Genomic DNA, 19,860 nt, shown 5'->3' on the forward strand with positions numbered 1-19,860 from the left:
AAGACTAGCACAGTGGTCAGCGTATACTGGATTCCGACACGTAGATTCCGGGTTCTAATCCAGCTGCTGGCCCTTAGTTTTTCTCTTCATTTGTGTAGGTTGTAGCAGTATGATTTTGTTTAAAATATTAAATGTTTTATTTGATTTTTAATTTACTTTCTATTTATCTATTATGCCTATTCCAACAACTTCGTATTTAGGCGAGCAATTAGTGAAAATTCAAATGTTTCAGATCTAAACGAAATCCCTTAACAATAAACATTTCAAGAGAAACTATAAGTTTTAAATATCCTTTAAGAGCATAGCATTTATTTGAAGCAAATTGTAGAATCCCCTCATACTAATTGATTTTTTAGAAAAAAAGAATTTTAAAAGCAAACAAGATTCGTTACATTTTGTTTGAAATAGTTTAGGAAAAGAGGAATTTCACAAAGGTTGTAATAAGGATCAGAAAATAGGAAACATTAAAATTTAGGAACCACCCATTTTGGCGCGTGATTGCTTTAAGAACATAAAAGAGATATCAGAGAATCACAATTTACGTAAAACAAGTCTCTGTTTTGCAAGAAACGCATTAAAAGGTTCAATGCACACTCGTCCAAATTTATTATGTTTTGTAGATTGTCAAAATAATCGAGTTCATAAACAACAAATTAGATTTATCCGGTTAAAAAACTTACTCAATTTCATTAGAAATATTGTACCACTTAAGTGACATATTAGTAGCGATCAATTATATTGTATATTATTATGTGTATAATATTAAGGAAACGTGATAATTATCCAAAATAACAACAGTTTTTATGTTTAGTGTGATATTCTGTCTCTTTCACTCTCTGTGTGTGTATGTGACTCATCTTTGACTGTACTCTGTCAGATGTTGATCTTGATATCATTCAAGTGAAAATTTTAAATATCAATTAGGACAATAACATAAAATACAATTAGGTAAATAAAAATGAATAACGCAAATAAAACACCATTATGTTAAATGTCTGATGTAAAAACTTAGGAACACAATAGTAGACGACTAAACTATACGGGTTTGTTCATGCTGTAACACTTGGCCAAGGCAACTTTGGTCGTTATCATTCTGTCTGAGTTTTATGTGTTGTGTAGCGAGCGTAAAGTTGTTTCTGCACTTTTTCTCTAAGACATTTTGTACGGTTCACTCCTTTAGCAACATTTTCTACACTCAATTTTTGCTAAAAAGTAATTCATGAATATATTACTGAATTAAAATGCGCTTTGTTAGTTTCATTCTTCCTACTACTCATTTCAAACAACAAATTCTAATATCCAAAGAAGTTATAAAATTAATCCAAATCTCAAAGTTCTTCCAGAATTGTTTATTCAAGGCTGGCTTCAGGCGCGATCAGAATTAATTATATACTCTTGGTAGAATTGACTAGCCTCACTTTTAGGGATATTAGCATTGCTGGATGTATCCCAGATAAATAACGCGAACAGTACTTATAGTGACACCCCAAACTCACATACAATACACAAGGAACCAGTAGAGATGGCAAGTGCAACTATATAAACAGCACAGAATCCTCCCCAGACTATTAGACCAACGATCACACTTATCTCTCTCAAACTTAAGACTAATGACAACTCGTTACTGAAACCTAATTTTACTTACCGATAGGAAATGTGGGATTCTGCTAAACTGTCCACTGTCCCCCGCATCTAAACCTCTTAATCCAAAACACATAGAAAAAACATTCTAAGCTTCACTTATGTGAGCAAATAAACTGTCCACTAAAATCTGGAAATTCCATTCGTACGTGATGAAATCCGCGCTCATTATCATAAAATGCAGAAATCTTTGCATTTTGCCATCTTTATCTCTTATGAAACATCTTTCCTTCCACCAGATGCTAGACGACTCTTTATGCTGGCAGAAGAACAGAGATTTATCCCTCTAGTGCCAATGTTGGTGTTTAAATGACAAACAATTTTATTTTGGCTTAAATAAGATTAACTCAGCATTGATTTGCCTTTCAGCATCTTTCCTTAACGAAGAGTGATATGGGGATTTCTAAAATCAGTTTTCCTTGCACATCTGTTAGAATTTTTTGTTTTTGTTTACGACTGATTTTTTAGAATATCAAATATATATATACATACTCGTATATTGTTTTGTGAAGCCAGCTACTTTTACAAATAAGTTCTTTAAACCCCTTGTGTTTTGTAAAATTTCTTAAGTTCTAAGAAAATTGGTCGCCTAACATTATTGTAATGGTGGCTGAGGGAATAACTAAATATGAATCATAGATTTTTTTTAAAAAAAATTATTGTAACGGGAGATATTTCTGTCGTTAAAACTACAGCGGTGAAGGGAGACTAAAAATAAACTAAAACCTGTAAATAAAAGAAAGAGGAAAGAACTCTAATTTTAAGGACGAGCTATCTCCGACACTCACTATATTCGGCTAATCGGACTTCATTACTTGCCGATAGAAACCTCTAAACCACACCGCAATGCTGCTAAGTCGAATCAAATTTCCGGAGCTAAGATTTATCTAGTACTACTTCCTTGCCTTCTCGCATATATGTACCTATGTATCCATTCCTCTATTTATAACCAAAATCTTTCTCCTCTACTACACACTGTTCTTTCAATGTTTCATTTTTAAAGTTTTGTTTCCTATATAACGTGCTTCTTGACAAAGTACATAATTAGAATTAAATTTCCATGAACCTTTGTCATGAACGGATTCCAGATTCATTTTGGTAATTATGGTTTGTTCTTAAACTGTCCCAGCACAGTAATCATCAGATTTGTGTAATAAGTTTGATAGTTTATTTCTAATATATTGTAAGAGTGTAAACTAAATTATAGAAGAAACATTTGGACTTGAAACTCTTTTAAGTCCTCTCTCATCTTATCAGAAATAGAATCTGTTCATTCAGAAAAGAAATGATGAACAAAGTGCAATGAATGAATATAATTTGAGTAAAAAGTAAATAAGTACAAAAAAAACACAGTCCTTCGCAAGACTGAAACGTTTCACCCCCTCCTCACGGATATGCTAGTAAGCTAAAATTTGCCAAAAAGTAAATAATTTCACCCGTTACACTCATTTTTTAGACTTTATTTATTGCAAAAGAGTTGTCACCTTTTGTGCTAATTGTATTAGATGAGGTTATCTATAGGCATGCCCAGATCTTTGAGAAATTGCTTAATCCATTTTCACGTTGGAGCGAAAATAAAATATCACGATTTATTGAGACTTCACTATTTTTTGCTTAATCTTTTCGTTTTTATACATTCCCACAAACTCCCACATTTACACAACAAAGAAAAGAACTAGTTAAATTAAAGTAAAGAGGTTTAATTAAAATTAATTTACATTCCCTTTAACATTTTTCCTTGACATTAATGTTAATGGGAGTTACCTTCTATTAATCTTAATTGATGAAAGATTAAATGAGAGAGAAGATAAAATTGAAGTTGTTTTCTGCAACTTAAATAAATTTAAATAAAGAAGAAGAACATCTTTATTTACACTGCAGTGTTTCTACAATAAAAGATTACTAACAAAACATGGTTTTTTGAATGAAAATGATACATTGTGCTCTCCATACAGAGCAACTTTGTCCTTTAGTTTAATTATAGCTTACTTTAAACTATTTTTCGGTCCTCTTCCAATTTAATTTAAATAAAACTAAAATAATGCTAGTAAAATATTGTTTTCTGGGAGGTAACTGTATTATATTTTGGAGGGATAAGCTTATAAATATTAAACTGTCCAGAATTTCATTTCCAAGAAGTATTAAAAAAATGGAAAGGCTTGTATGAATCAAATTTAAAGGAAATCCTCGCAGCCTTGCCGTTAAAATTATAAAAAAACAAATAAGGAAATCTTAATATCAAAAGTTGTTGCTTTACACAACAACTTTAATTGAGAAAACTTTTTTTCAGCCATCATTCTTAGAAGTAACTTCGCTGAAGATGTAGACCCTCATACGGATGGATATGATTATAAATTAGTGCTAGTCGAGACAAAAAGGCCTCCTTCAACCTTTAACACTAATATGGCAATTTTGAAATGCCCATTTCTGATAGCAGATTTCAACCAATCTTCAGTTAAGAGTAAACCGTAGGTGATTTCTTGAGGTGGCGAAAGTTTATTTTTTATTTAATTCATTGTTTTGAACAGAATTTTATTTAGCAGACAAAAATGTACAAGTTGAACAAATTTAGTAATTAAATGAAGGTAGTTCCTCGGCGAGACATCCTCCTTGCCTTGGCTATTTAAGTTAATTTGGTTTTAAAGACGGATACAATTTCTATTAATTAAATTTTATTACAAACTTGAACTTTCTTTTGTTGACTAGAAATAATTGGGAAATAAAAGAGAGAACTCTTTATAGAGATCAAGTGTACAAAAGTGTGGCCACTTAACTTGTATCAAGTAGCTCGTGTATTGCAAAGTGCTGATCTGGTTAACGGATGATTTCAACATAGTTTGAAATAAATAAATCGATATAGTAACTTTTAAGAAACAAAATAGCCGAATTCTAAAACCAATTGGCTTATCACTGCTAGATGAAACTTTACTTTAATTACTAAAGTGCCACCTAGTTCTTGCAGTTGAAGATTCTAAGGAATTAAATTCGTTTTGTTTGCCAGCGCTTATAGTTTGCGTGTATTTTTTTTTTTTTGGCAAGAATTTGCTAGTGTTTTTGAGATTGCTATCTCAATTGGCCAATTGGGATTGCTATCTCAATTGGCCAATTCTAATACACAACTATCAATATCGTTTAAAATTGGACTCATCAGGCTGTATTCTTGAACGTAGTAAATGTAAGAGAAAATTTTCAGCAATCTAAAACGGAATAAGTGACTAACCAAATTTCAACTGACTCGTAGTAAGAATGCGTTGAATAGAAGCATAATGAATTTGAATAAAAGTAACTAAAAAACATAAACTTAAGTGAACCAAGATACTAAATGCCTAGATTGTAGATAGATTATAAAGGGAGTGGCCATAAGTAAATCCGCTAAGGAAATTAATATGTAATAAAAAAAACGTAATTAGAATCTAAAGGTAAGAATAATAGTAATAAGAAGAAAATAATAATAATGATATTTCGATGCGCTCGAAAAAAAAAAATAATGAAAGAACAGTATTTCGTAATATTTAGAAAATAATAGCTTTTGAATAATTATGATTAAAAATAATGAATCAGGGCTACAACGAATTTATGTTAAATAATTGCATTAAAAAATTGAGAGAGTGAAAAAATAAATAAATAATAAAAAATAAATAAAGTGTTGACGAACGAGGTTCCAAATCAACTTTCTTTGGTTCAAAATTAGCCCTCTTTGGTTCCATATCAGCCTTCTTTGGTTCCAAATTAGCTTCTCTGCATTATAGCACAGTATACTATAGTAAGTTTTTACTTACAGAATTTTTTTGCATAAATGTATGTAACTAAACGAATCCGTAATTATAACAACAATTATAACATCGGTGTCTTTCTTTGAATATTTACAATCGTTCACCGACACATTATCAAATATTAATGGTTAAAAAAGTGTACATTTAAAGTAAAACTTTATAAATTTGAATTTATGCATTAAAAATAATGAACTGTTACAACTAAACCCAGACACGGCCATGAATCACATTGTCGCACTCACATAACACATTTGGGCCATTCTGACGATTTCAGTTAAGGCACCCAGTCTATTCCTCTGGACTGCAATGCACTGCACATTTTCTGAAGTTAAAAAATTTGAGAAAGTATTTCATCAATCTAATACTACATACCCTACCTGCTTTTTGGGGATGATGAAAAAATAAGATTATTAATTCCAACGGTTTTTTTCTTGTAGCATCCGCTATCTCATTGTTTCAATGGGAGGAGATTAAAGCATCCTGCTATGTTAAATGATTTCGGTTTAATCACTGAAAATATGCGTGATAGCGGTTAGGGAACAGGCAGAGGACCGTGTCACTTGGAAGAAAGCATTTACTAGCGATGACTGAAGGGAACCACGAGTTATGGAGAACCCTAGAGGGAGAAAAAAAATATATATATGCGTGATCTTAGTTAAAAAAAAGAGGTAGTTAGTAGTGCTGATCCTTGCGGTATCCAAGCTGGAATGTGGATGTCAGAAGTTTGTTTTTCTAATTAAACTTCAGTGACAATTTGTTAGAAACAGCGAAGTACTTTTGCTCAGTCCTGCTGTTACTTTGCATTCAATATGCATGAGAAAATACCGTTTGATCGAGACTGACTCAAAACGTTTTTTCCTACTTTTTCTTTATTTTAACTGAAATGCAAAGCGATGTTGAATCATAACTGCTGTTTTGACAATGCCAGAATGCAAAATAACTGAACCATTTTCACTACAAATATTTTACGATCGGCCCTAGTCTTGTTGTTAGTGTACAAGTTGGAGATGAGTTGATTGAGGAAAGGAAGTTCTGGAGAAGAGGCAGCTTGGATTTCTAAGTTCTGAAGCAGATTGATTCAGAGATTGTTGCCTCATACTTCTTAGCAGACTAACAACTATAATACACTCTTAAAAGAAGGTCTTGTGTGTGTTAGAACTTTAAGTCGATTTTCTTCACTGTAATCGTGTAACCTAATGAGTTGAACTCATTCAACAAGGCCCCTCTCAAAGAAAAAACATTGAATTCCATTGAGGTCCAAGGTTGAAAACTATATTTGTCTGTGATATTTACAGAATTCTTTTGTGTGCATGGAAATTTCGCTGCTATTCTGATGAGTGAAAATCATTGCGAGAGGCTAGAAAATTAAAATAACTTTCTACCTTTCAAAAATATAGATTCTAAGCGAGGAAAAGTGTTGCAAAAGCATACAAATTAATTAATTAATTAATATTAATGCATATTTGTGACTTTGTATAGAAGTTCTTGTCTGTACAGTGTACACATATCCGCCATCAGAAATTACATTTTTCTTGCCCTTTACTTGGAGATTCGTTCCAACAGTTATTAACTCCATGAAAATGGCTAGCAGCGTTCTGCTAGTTTAATGGAACATGTCCATTTCGCAGTATGTCTCTAAATGTATCTTGAGAGGTCCAACATAGTGCATTTGAACATATTTTGCATCCAAGTTTGACGTGCTTAATTTGGTTGAAATGATGTAACTTTCCTCATTAACAAAATGTTTGTTTTGAGATTGCAGCAACTTATTTAACTAGATTAGAAGAAGTAACTTTGTAAATTCTAGAGAAAATCAGGAGAGGTAAATAAGAAAATTAAGATTATTGATTGAGCGGACAAATATCCCCGCTAATCGTATGTTTATATTTGGATTTTTTTTTGTCATGCTGAATGCAAATTAAAGGAAAGAATTTAAATTTTGCAAACTGTCAAATCTCTAAAGCTTTTTCGTGACTAGAATATTAATTAAGTATTACGCTATAAATAAAAAAATAATGTTAATTTCTAAGCAAAGGTCGAAATATTGTACATTTCAATCAAAATTAAATTTTGCTGGATTATAGTCTATTGGCTATTCAGTTTCTTATTTTATTTAATAAAGACGTAATTAATGTGGATCTCAGAGTCCATCTTTGGCAACATCATTTTATATTTGTTTCCTTAGTTTATTGAACCGTCCATTTGCAAATACTTTAACAGAAGTAATCAAATTTATCCATTATATTTTTCTGCAACTCTAATTTTATTCAATAAAGTTTGTTATTTTAAAGGAAGAAAAATTATTGCTAATTTCAGTTATTTCTTTATTTTTTGCCAAGCTACCGACCTAGGGACTTATTCATCTTCAGGGCTTATGCTATTAACAATTATTATTATTTTCTTTAGTCGTTTTTAAATTATTTTCTTTCTTATCGAATATATTTTTTTTTTACAGATATTACCAAAAATCTATGATGATCCTAAGAAGATGTCGAGAGGTCGAGCGGCCTATCTTAGACGATTATTACCATATTTAAGAAATCAAAGTGAAGATTGTTTGTATCTAAATATATACGCACCTGATAAAGGTAATATCACAATATTTAATTTAATATAATTTATTTATTTTTAAAGCGAAAGATATATATAAAAAGTCAGTTAATGTAGTAGTGCAATTTGGAAAACATACTTGATTAAAAAAGTACACATTTTAACTCACTTTAACTTTTCTTTATTGGGACATTAATAATTAAGGAATCTTAAAAGATCAAGGAATCACAAATATTTCTTCATTAAGATAGACTTTTTTTGAAGAAATACGCCGCTTAATTTATAATAACTTCATCCTCTTCTTTAATATATTTCAATTTATTGTTTAAAATGTCACTGAAAAATTGGTGATCTTTTGATGAAAAGGTATCCATCTTTGTCAGCATTTTTCAAATTGAGTGATATAATTGTAATAACGAAGTGCAGTTTAGTTAGTGAGCCAAGAACTGGAGTTGCCGGTAAATATTTACGGCGTGCCCTAACGTTCTTTATAGCATGATGTTGAGAAGAAACTGTTTCTTCCTTAAAATGAATTAAATTTTATTGGATTAGAGGTTGAATTTTAACTCTAGGAAATGGGATTAGCTTCTCAAGTAGTAGGATATTTATTGTATTGCATTAAAAAAAACTTACAAGTGATATTGATTAAAAGTAAACCTTAATGTTTCTGCTGCTATGTGTGACAGAAATGTACAATGTAAACATTTCTATTACTTCATGCAATGCTAACTTGATGTTTTTGATAAAAATTTAATTAATCAGGGAAAATTTCAAGTAGTAACCTTTTTTTATTTTTTGCCGTTAGAAAGTCTATTAATCGGAAAGTTTTAACTTTGATGTTCAATGGAATTTTGTTTCCTGTTTGAAAAGCCACCAACTGTTTGGGATTAGTAGAATATTAAAGGCATCCCAGTTACCTCACACTAGTTTCAGTGGCTCTGATTAGAGAATGGATGGAATTTCAGAAGTAATTAGATCTCTGTGGCAACAGTTTCCAAATAATGTGGGGCTCGTATTCGGTTCTACTCTTCTCGCCTAACGGGCAGGAAGTAAAGCTTTATTTCTTCTTAATGTAAAAAGGGAAACCCACACTACAAAAACATATTGCTAAATTTTGTACATTATAGATTTCATACACTGATTGCTGTCTTAATAAAAAATGGTTAATTTTTTAGCGGATAGATTATATAGAAAAACGTTTTGTCAGTTTATACCTATTTAAATGAATTTAAAGCAGTAAGACATGAACAGATCTTGTACTTTAGTTTTTTCTTCATCTATTATAATGGCCTAAATTTATGTATTTGGTAGCTTACAGAAATATAAATATTTCATAGCTATGAGCCTCGTACGGTGCATACAAATATAGGACTTTTAAACCACAAATAAAAATACGCAATACTCAAATAATAGTACATAAAGAACTAAAAAATAGGAAAATAAGAAACAAAATATTATTTCCAGAACACAAACATTAATGAACTCTGAACAAAATAAATTTAAGAATAAAAACAGAACCATTCTTCCTTACTTCAATTCTCTCACTAATTTTATCCATTTTTATTATTATCATTTATAGTACTTTATCCTTATAAAATGCGTTATTAATTTAATTATTGGTAAATTTACGAGTATATTAATAATAGTGTGTAACAAAAAGATTTCTTAACACAATTCCAGATGATAATCTCTTTAGTTTTAATGCTTTTACCATATACATATAAATAACTGAGATGTTTTGCACATTCATGCCTAAAGTCAACAAATTTTCTGAAATTGTTTCTTCACTTCAACTAGTGTAGAACTAAACGTTTTCTACTTGTTTGTTGTCTTTTTGTTGAAGGTGTTTTCTCTTTATGGTGTGCAGTTATTTATTACCTTCTTGCTAACCCTCAACATGGAGGGTGAACTTTCTGTCAAAGTCTTCTTGTTCAACAATCCGCGACAAAACACTAACTTTAAAGCATTGGCGCCAGGTCGCCACCAGTTATCATTCTAGCAGAACTTCATCAGGTGTTTCTCCACTTTTCGCTCTTGATCACGTCTGCTTATTCTTCAAGCATACCTGCTTTTTTCCCATTTATCCACCATTTTATATATCTGCAACCTGATGACTGACTGCCTGCTAGCATAAAGATACATCCACAAAGAGGAGATACGGCCAGTGCATGAGTGCGGCTAGCTGCACAAGCTGTGTATTTAAAATAAACATTCTCAGCGTAATAAATGGAGAAGGCGCGGGGAGTTTGCGAAATAACCACTGCGATCGATTGAAAATATATTGCACTTCATTAAATTGGGATGATTAAAATGAGAATGACATGAAAAGAATGCCAGAATGTCGCAAGCAAAACTGGAAGAATTGCTAGACCGTGAAAGCCTTGGTAAGATGATGACAGTGTAATGCTGAAAGTCTGGGAGTGAGAAGAGATGAGGTTCCGATCTAGATCTTGGCTTTTCATGCTATGGGTCATGTTTGTCTGTAGTATCCTGAGTCGGTAGGAAGTAAACATTTTATTTTGATTCAATTAAGTTTTATTTGGATTTAATTAAGTTTTATTTAATTCATGTAAATTAGAGTTCTGCTCACTATATTGTAAAAGAAAATATTTATTTTTCTGTATTATTTAAATGTTATAGTACTTGAAACCAGGACTATATGTCACTCTCAATGACTTCTGTATTTTCATGTCCTTAGCAATTCTCATTCAGTGGATTCAGCATGCTTTTATTTCTTTAGCACATAAATCCAGTTAATTACTTTAAAAGTCCATCAGCCATCTTTTACCTTTACAATTAGTTCTGTTCACCTGACGAATTTCACGTACCTTATGAATACCTATTTTCTGTAAATTACTTCTGTGTCCTTGCTAGGGGCATTGCGCATTATCTTGCTGATCTAAGTAACCCCCTTCCGCTCAGTTCATTCTCACGAGATTGAAGTTCAGAAAGGGTTGGCTGGAAAATGAAAAATAGAAGATAGAATGGAGGGGTTGAGATTAGTAGTTACTAAGAGGGAAGAATGGTGCAAGTATTTGAAGTCTCTTTCATGATCAGCAGTACATTGTAAGAGGTAAAACTTACCTTAAAAATGTACATGATTTGAAAACGATGCATTTATAAACTTTGTTTATCTTTATAATGATTAACAACTCAAGAGATTCACTTCTGGTAAATTTATCACCTTTCGGACTTCCTCAGTAGTTAGAGACATCTGCAGCCTGTTAGAGCTAGATGTGGAAAACGCCCTCAAGACAATATCGTGGTCTAGAAGCTAAATCTTAAACGTGACAAATGGCACTCGCAGATTTTGTGGCAGATAGAAACTCCAACTGACAGATAAGTAAAACCTAACTTAACTTATAAGTACTAGAGGAGATAATACCTTCCTGTAATCCTCTCAGTCCGGGATTTGTCGGATAATGTAGAGGATACTGAACTGGAGGGAGTGTCTGTGATCAGTAAGGGGCACATTTTCATTGAGTTTCTATTTTTTATTGATTTCAATTTTATCACTTTGTGTAATCATTCCGTAAAGCTACTATTGTTTTTTCTGGGAAACCGTTTCGCATTTCTAAGTGTGCTTCCTCTGAGCAAAACTTTCTCAACTTGATATCCAGCTGTAATTAAATCACACTTTAATTTTATCTTACCTATTTGAAGAATGTAAATATAAAAGGAATAATATTTGTTCATTCTAAAAAGCGTTGTACATCCTAGTATTGGAAGCTAATAACATCGTGAGACGAAATTCTGCCTTATCAGTAAAACGTATGGTTAACTATACTTTCTTTATTGTGCAGTTATTTTAATCGTATTATGATTGTATTTATAATCACACTTCAAAACTTTATTCAGTTATGTCTTTACTACTCTTTCAATTCTGATGTCATATTCACCGGAGGAATCACATTATTCACAGAGAAACATCTTAAATTCAGAGAAAGTACCAATCGAAATTCCACCTCCATTTTTGGTGACAAGCTGTACAGATAATTTGGAAGAAGAATTGGGAAACAGGCAGCCTGTAATAAAACATTATGAAATTAAAATAAAAAGAAAAAAGCAAGCTATATGAAAAATGAGGAAGGCACTTTGAGCCCGAAGTAAAATTAGTAGAAGAACCACATTGTAAGAATAATCTCGATAAGTTAAAGAGCCTCGGTATTAAAAAAAGTATTATTAGAAAGATACTTGCAAGGATTAAAAATGAAATCTTATTAAAAAAAAGCACACATTTTTAACATTTAAAAAAAATAAAAAAAATACTTTCCTTTCCTAGTTGAAGAATGTAAATATAAAAGGAATAATATTTGTTCATTCTAAAAAACGTTGTGCATCCTAGTATTGGAAGCTAATAACATCGTGAGACGAAATTCTGCCTTATCATTAAAACGTACGGTTAACTATTTTTTCTTTATTGTGCAGTTATTTTAATCGTATTATGATTGTGTTTATTATGATCGTCGAAGCTGAAAGTTTCATTTACTTATTAAACACTGCTCGGGGCTCGCAGATGCTTAATTTCATTAAATACTGTCTCTCCTGGCCCTTTTTACAATTATCTAAATCCTCTTTTATACACTGCACTAACAGTGAAGCTTAAATGCAACTGGGTACTGTAGTATGACAACTGCAACTTCAGAATTAGGAGGGATTTGTGTTCTCCCGCCATCTGTTCCTTGCGACTCTTCTTGAGGTTTTTACCTAAATCTTTCACGGAAAGTATTATAAATATAACTAAACTTATTCTTCACATTTTTGATCTAGAAGAAATTTGTTGAATATGCGCTTTCTTCCAATGTGATATTTCGCAAGATCGTTCAAGGTTAATATAGAAGTAGTAATAATAGTAGAAATGCGATAAGGTACGCGGTTTTGGATATTGTTGATTCAACCATAATAGAAAGTTTTTTCCCTATTTCTGAGAAGTTTCAGATTTTCATTCATCATCAGAAGCTAAAATTAACAATTTCATGTTTGCAAAAGTTTCTTGTCTGAAATTGAGAAGTATAATAATAAATTATACCACTCTTTCGATAATTTATCTAACGTAAAATTTAAAAACATATAATTGTGTATATTCAATAATTTAATAACAATGAGCAAAAAAGTAAATAAATAAATAGAAGGTTAAACGAAAGAAGTTAATGAGGTGGTCTCGGCTTGGCATATGGCCAGCCAAGTTGGACATAACAACAACGTTACCAAAACATCTTTAAAGAGTTCACATATATCTTTGGAGCAAGCTACGGGGCCACTTACGAGCAGTGACTCACCTACAAACAATGCCACAACTGAATTCTCCTCTCCTGTGGCTTACATTCTCTCCGTGGTCTTGTATGCAGTAGCTCTCTTCTAGATTCCAGGAATTACTCTGCTCTAAATTTAGAATTTATTTGTATAAATCAACTGTTCATCCAAACTAGGCAAAACAACAGTGTATGTTTCCATCAGCAACATAAATAAAATCACTCAAGAGTATTTCTTATTTGTAGGAAATAAAGCTTCTCAAAAATTGACATTTATTAAAGAAAATTAGATGTTTCATTAAAAATAGAGTGAGAATGTTACAAATTAACTAAATAAACGAATTTCAGTCATTTTTATTTTCTGGAATAATTATCTAGCTATAACGCTGTTTTGAAATACATTAGCGAACAACTTGGCAACCAATGCCTTATTTATACCAGAGCCATTCTGGCGGCTGATGGCCTCCTTTAAACCTCTCTACAATGCCAAAACTTCGAACAAAATACAAATAGAAATACATTACCGCTTCTAAAATTAGAGTAATTAATATTGTTTCAAATTAGTAGATTAATTTTAAAAATTATCGAAAATAATTAAATGACTATTAGATAAATTATTGTAAGTGTATATGGATTTTTTCGTTTTTTACTTTCTCATACAAACTCGTTAAGAGGGCCGCCGAGGCCGAAGTGTGTTTTATCTAATTGATCTATAAACGATCTGTAAATTCACGAATATTTTTTCTTGTTGCCTCCTGTGTTGCTGCTGTAACCTTTTGGTCAATATAAGCCACATTACTCAACCGATTTTTAACTATTTTTGAGATAATCTCGAAAACCACTCTTTTTAAAGTATTTTTTTAAACCCCTTTAATCTTCTTTTTCTTCTGTGGATGTTTATAATTAAAAAGTTTTTTTTGATCACCTACCGTCTCACATGCATTGAATTCGAATATACCACGACTGAATCCAGAATCCTCTGATTAAACTTTTAACTTCAATTTCTTCCCTCGTTTTACTATTAAGGATCTTCACCATTTTTAAGTGACAAGCATTATTTCTTTAGTAAGTAGTGGGCTACATACTAGTGGAAGTGGACTTCGACTACATTGTGGTCTCAGCTCGCCTCAGCCAGCGACCAGTTTATCACGTTCGGACGTCTCGGATCATTGAGCTGTAGATGCGCCTGAAGTGGGAAGTTTTGAAAGAAGCATTGTCTGACCGCGATAATTTGTTCTCTGCTTAATTACCGACTAATCCCAACTTAGTATTATTATTATTAATACTACTACTGTTTCTAAAATTTGTTTTATATCTTCATTAAGGCGTGCCGAAATGTTAGCTGTTCGTCGCCCACAGCCTATTTAAAAGCCTCCCCAGAAGAGAAATATCTAAGGGCTAACAACTGGTCAGAGCCTGGGTTAGTCTGGACTAACTACTGTGCTATCATTTTTATTTATCTCAAAATTGCTCGGGTAAAGCGCTTTGGCTGGAACATAATACAATTTTTCATTTTTTATATTAATATGAACTAGTTCAGAATATTTACATACGGTGGTTTTATATCTTAACATTGCTAAAATTTACTGCCAATATTGACGTGTTAGCAGGTGACAACTTATGAAGTTATTGACACCAACATTTCAGGTGTAACATAGCATTTCACAATAATAGGGACGATAAGAACTTGGATTTCTTATCTATAACGTAGCCATTTTAGTGGTTCTATTGAGTAAGAATATAAAAACATTTCTCAAATGAACTGACACAGTTTTAAAGCTAATATACCTAAATAGAACTAAATTTTAACAAAATACTTTACTGGAATCTTTTTTTTTAGCCATCCAAAACTTTCTTTTTTTTTACTATTAAAAAAATAAACTAAGCCTTTGCAGCGTAGTGCCCTTGACCCCCAGGGCTTCTAGACGACTGCTTTTACGAGTATTGGTGGCAGGGTGAAATGCCACATTATTTCTGGCCACTGGAGTTTATAGCTTCTTTATTGCTCTCTTTGCAAGTCTACATTAATATGAAGTCTTCCTTCCACGTTGTCCTACGGTGGTACAAAAATATGTTTCAGATTAAGTCAGACTTTTAAAGTTGGTTGCGAAACTTATTTCAGTTTTAGGGGATTAAAGTCCTAAATTATTTGCCAGTTAATAATTGAATAAAATGTATGTGGATTTGAATTCCCATAATGGTTTTGCTTTGCCCCAATAAAAAATGGATCAGTTATTTTATCTGGAAGAAAAAGCATTAATTAACTTGATTAATTAACTTAATTAAACTCTAAAATATTCCTCAGAAGGGAAGCTTAAATATCATCTTAAATTATCTTAAGAATTGCCTAGTGGCTTTAATTTAAAATTATTATAATTATTACGGCTACCACTGTATTTACTATTCATTTAATAGTAGATGATAAGATACGAAGCGTTTATTTGTTTTCCCTATTCTGCATAAGAAGAAAGTATTGCAATCGCTCATCTTTTTTATTTTTGATTCTCTGTTTTTGTTTATCAGTAATTCAAAACCAGAAATCCTTAAAAAGTTCAATTTCGCTTATTTACTATCACGGAACACAAAAGGAACGTTTTGGCGAAAACGGTCAACTAGAAGTACCAATTTATGCCAATGGATTTCTCTAGAGCTTGGATATAAAGTATGTAAGACCAACCAACCACTGCGTTTGAAATTTTATCGCAGTTCAAATTATTCTAGTGAAGTTGTAAGGTAGATCTTCGACACAGTTCCTTCCTCAGAAGTCGTTAAATTCGTGTATTACTGACGCCATCTTTAATACTAAGCCCAAGTTTTAAGAAATTTTAGTGTGTAAACTGCGGTAAGAGAAAGTGGTCATGCGTTATATTATTCGGCCTAATATCGAATATATATTTTATTATCCATTATTAAGAACGTATTATTTCTAAAGCAAATAGTCCCAACTAAAATCCATTACTATTCTATTCAAAGTTTATTTAACTTGTACCCCTTGCTGTTTTGTTGGTGGAACATTTAATCTATTGTCTATTAGTATAACCTACTTTTGTTGTTAATTCAACAGTCTAAAATTCAGCTTAAAATAGGCTTAAATAATTTTAAGTAAAGAACACACATTTTAACTGGTAAGCTGGAACTTTACCATCTCAGACTGATAATAATTATAAGCCTTCATACTGATAGTAATGTTATAAAGCTCTGGAATAGAAGGATCGTGCAAACTCTGATCACTATTGTAACTTTAACATTTTTTTTTTATTAACAAATAGCTTACTAATCCATTATTATTTTTTTAGGTGCGTCTACATCTGACGTTAATAGAGCTTCTTTATTAAAGAATAAATGAAATTTGAACATAATGTTTTAAATTCGTGTTTTTCTTAAGTATTCGGTTACAAATTCAATTATTTTTTTCTTGCAATAAATTAATTACTCTTTCCAAGGGAATTATGTATTATAATATTTTCTTCGCGAAGGATGAAGTATGGGTAGAAATAAAAATATCACCAAGGTTAATTAAAAAAAATTAATTGTTCTTGAGAAAAAGAGCTAAATCTGAGCAAGACTCGTTGATAAAAATTATATTTAGAAAAGTGAATGACAATAATAATGAGAACTTTGTTTTTTGCCAGTTTTTTAATTAAAGTTTTTTGAAAAAAAAAGAAGCTTATTTCTATTTTATATTTTTCATCAACTCAGCTCCTTGCTCACAGGAAGTCGTGAGTCGTAAGACAATCACCTAACAAGATAAATTGCAGGAAATAAATTGAGATTTGGAAAAAAAATGAAGCCTGATAAGGCTAGATTGAGAAAATCGCGTTAGACTAACGACAAATTATATGTAAATATGTGAAACCTCTTTAGAAAATATTGTTATAAAATTAAAGTAATCTGTAACACGCAAGTAGGCAATAAAAACAATATCACACATTGTTAGTCAAATTAAATATTCGTCGAAATAAATTTAACTTCACTATTTCCCTTTTTCAGTTAAATTAAAACAATTTTTTATTTATTTATTTAAGGAGCGTCAACATCTGAGGTTATCGGCGCCCGGAGCTTTTATTCAGTGCACTGGCAGCCTGTGGACAGTATTCTGTCATTACACACTGTCCATCACCGGAAGTGAGCTGTAAGAAGCTCCTAGCAAGAGAGAATCTAAGGGTCGGCAGCTGGATTCGATCCCGGGACCTCCGCGTTGGGAATCCAACATGCTAACAGCTCAGATTTCATTTTGCTCAAAACCAATTTAATGAAAGAGTACTATTTATTTTAATTGTAACGCGCCAAACATTTTTCTATATGTTTTATAAATCATTTACGTAAATATGAAGAGATCAGAAAATAAACAGAAATTTTATATACACTTCATTGTTGCTGTTTGCACTGTAACAACATAAACGAGCTTTGCTTTTACTTTTCACATTAACTGTCTAAAATACACTGGTTTGAAATTTACTAATGGGATAAATGTCAGAGATAAGCTGTTCAACATATGGCTTGATTAAGAACAGATGTGTCCTTCCACGATGCCATCCACGGTCGTAGAAATCATATTGTGTTGATGCATGTTTAATGTATTTCCTCATAATCTAATCTACGCCATGTTCGCACCGAATGAGAATCGCTAGCAAAGTGCCGCTTTTCTACCCTAATCACTAACTACTCTAATGCGCCATTCATCTTCTCTTTACGCATTTGTAATGCGCATTCAAAACTACTTCCAGGACAGTCTTCCAAGCTATTAATTTTCTTAGTATTCTTGACTTTTCTCGGTTTTTTTTAGCCAGTATCATATAATAATTTGGCTAATCCCAGTCAACTATTATTTTGAGAATTAGCAGCTAATTTTTTAGATCAAATCATTACTTCAATTTTTTTATTAGCAAAATAGAACCATTTTCTTATGTCTTTTTTTCTTTTAATTTTACGTGTTTTTATTTGGTAAGGAAATATGGCGTTTCTGCCGAATTTTTGAAGTAGGTTTAAAGTCTTACGGTCTTCTTAGTGAACAAAGAACGTGCTTGCCGAGGAAATTGTAAGAAGGTTGAGTTAAGTTGATGAGTGATACTTGTATTGGAGAAAAAAATCACTCTAAAGGAACTTAGCGTACTCTGTAACAAAGAAAGTTTACTCAGAAGAGAAAGATAGAGTGAGAGAAGGAGTGCATTAATGTTATATTTCTTTACTAATGAGGAATTATATGTAATCAGGAAGATTCTTCCGAGAACTACCGAGTTTCTCTTTTTACTTATTTCCTCACACCATGAGAACCGATCGGAAAACTACTAGAAAACGGCCAGAAAAGGAAAAAAGACAAACTACCATAAACTTTAGTCGTACACACTGAATGGAAATCCTCCACGATAGAACAATCTAATCTACAGCCTGCGCGGAAGAAAAAGAAGTAAAAAACAGATCTCTTTCTTCTGGAAAGAGACCTCTTCACAACTACGCATTAAATCGTTCTACAAGAAAAGTGTTTCGGACTTCGGCAAAGTTTGGAAAGTATATTGATAAGCAGCATATATATTAATGGTGTTCTGTAAAAGCTATTAATATAACTCCTAACTGCTATATTTGGGCAGATGTTTATGAGAGTAGTTATGAAATTCTATAGTTAATCAACTGCCTAGATAACGCTCAACGCTACTAATTTCATGAAATTTACTCTACATTCTATTACTAAACAGTTTTAGTTTCCTATAATTTGTCGATGAATTAGTGAGCCCCACTAAACAACATTTTAACATCACAGACCTCCTTTACCGATGTTTAATCAATATGAAGATTAAAATTTAAAATTGGAATAAGATATATACTACGGAAGGATTAGCTCCGTGGATTGCGAACTGGACTCTCAAGGGAGATACCGGGTTTGAGTCCAGTGCCTGCTGTTAGATTTTCTCTTCTTAGGAACTTCTTACAGTTCACTGCCCGGTGTTATCTGTAACGAGTGTACAATGCCAGAAGGCTGTAATAATTAAAGTAATAATAATAATTTTAATGAATGACGACAACGTGACCTAACAACACAATAAAAGCAGTAAGAAATTATTTGCTCCCAAGTGAATAATATATCCATGGTTATAATTTTTTTAGCGTTTGAACATTTGTCATAATATAAATCATTCTTTGTAAAAGAATAAATGACAGTTCTGTTCAGCAGTGGAAACCACACATTATAGACTGCCATATGAATTATGGCTTTCATCTGTACAAAATAAAGTAACCCATTCGCCTCACAAAACAGATAAAAAGAAACACTAGATCTTATTCAGTGAAGTTTCGCTCACGATTATTTGTGACTATTCGAGAATGTGTTTGTTATATTATTTTCAACTATTATTCTCATACATTACAAGGGTCCAAATTACATTGGCCCGACATTTTGAGTACTTACCGGTAAACATCAAAAAAAGTTATCTTGGATATTTATTTCATGTTAATGACGATCTCTACTTTTTCGCAACCATAAAGAACGATTTTATGTTCAATAATGGATCTGAATACAGTAAGACATGGTATAAAGTTACCTTTCTTTCTTTTATAATGGGATTGGATTTTACATGTTTTCTGTTTAGACAGAATTTAATCGTTTGTGCCTCACCTTTTTTATTTTATTTTACTTTTTTTGTACAAGT

The 19,860-nt window shown here is 31.8% G+C and overlaps 1 protein-coding gene across 13 annotated transcripts in view; it reads left to right on the forward strand.

The window, feature by feature from the left end:
- Nucleotides 1–19,860, forward strand: part of LOC141452374 (neuroligin-4, Y-linked-like) — a 232,185-nt gene that overhangs the window by 139,860 nt on the left and 72,465 nt on the right. For all 13 annotated transcript variants that reach the window (XM_074124418.1, XM_074124423.1, XM_074124422.1 and 10 more), the window contains one exon: nucleotides 7,870–8,002. In XM_074124418.1, the coding sequence (XP_073980519.1) occupies nucleotides 7,903–8,002 (100 nt within the window). In that variant the 5' untranslated portion in view covers nucleotides 7,870–7,902. The remainder of the gene's footprint in view (nucleotides 1–7,869; nucleotides 8,003–19,860) is intronic.

Source organism: Rhodnius prolixus, unplaced genomic scaffold, assembly GCF_049639745.1.
Source record: "Rhodnius prolixus isolate KJV_2025 unplaced genomic scaffold, Rpr scaffold_3, whole genome shotgun sequence".
NCBI lineage: Eukaryota > Metazoa > Arthropoda > Insecta > Hemiptera > Reduviidae > Rhodnius > Rhodnius prolixus.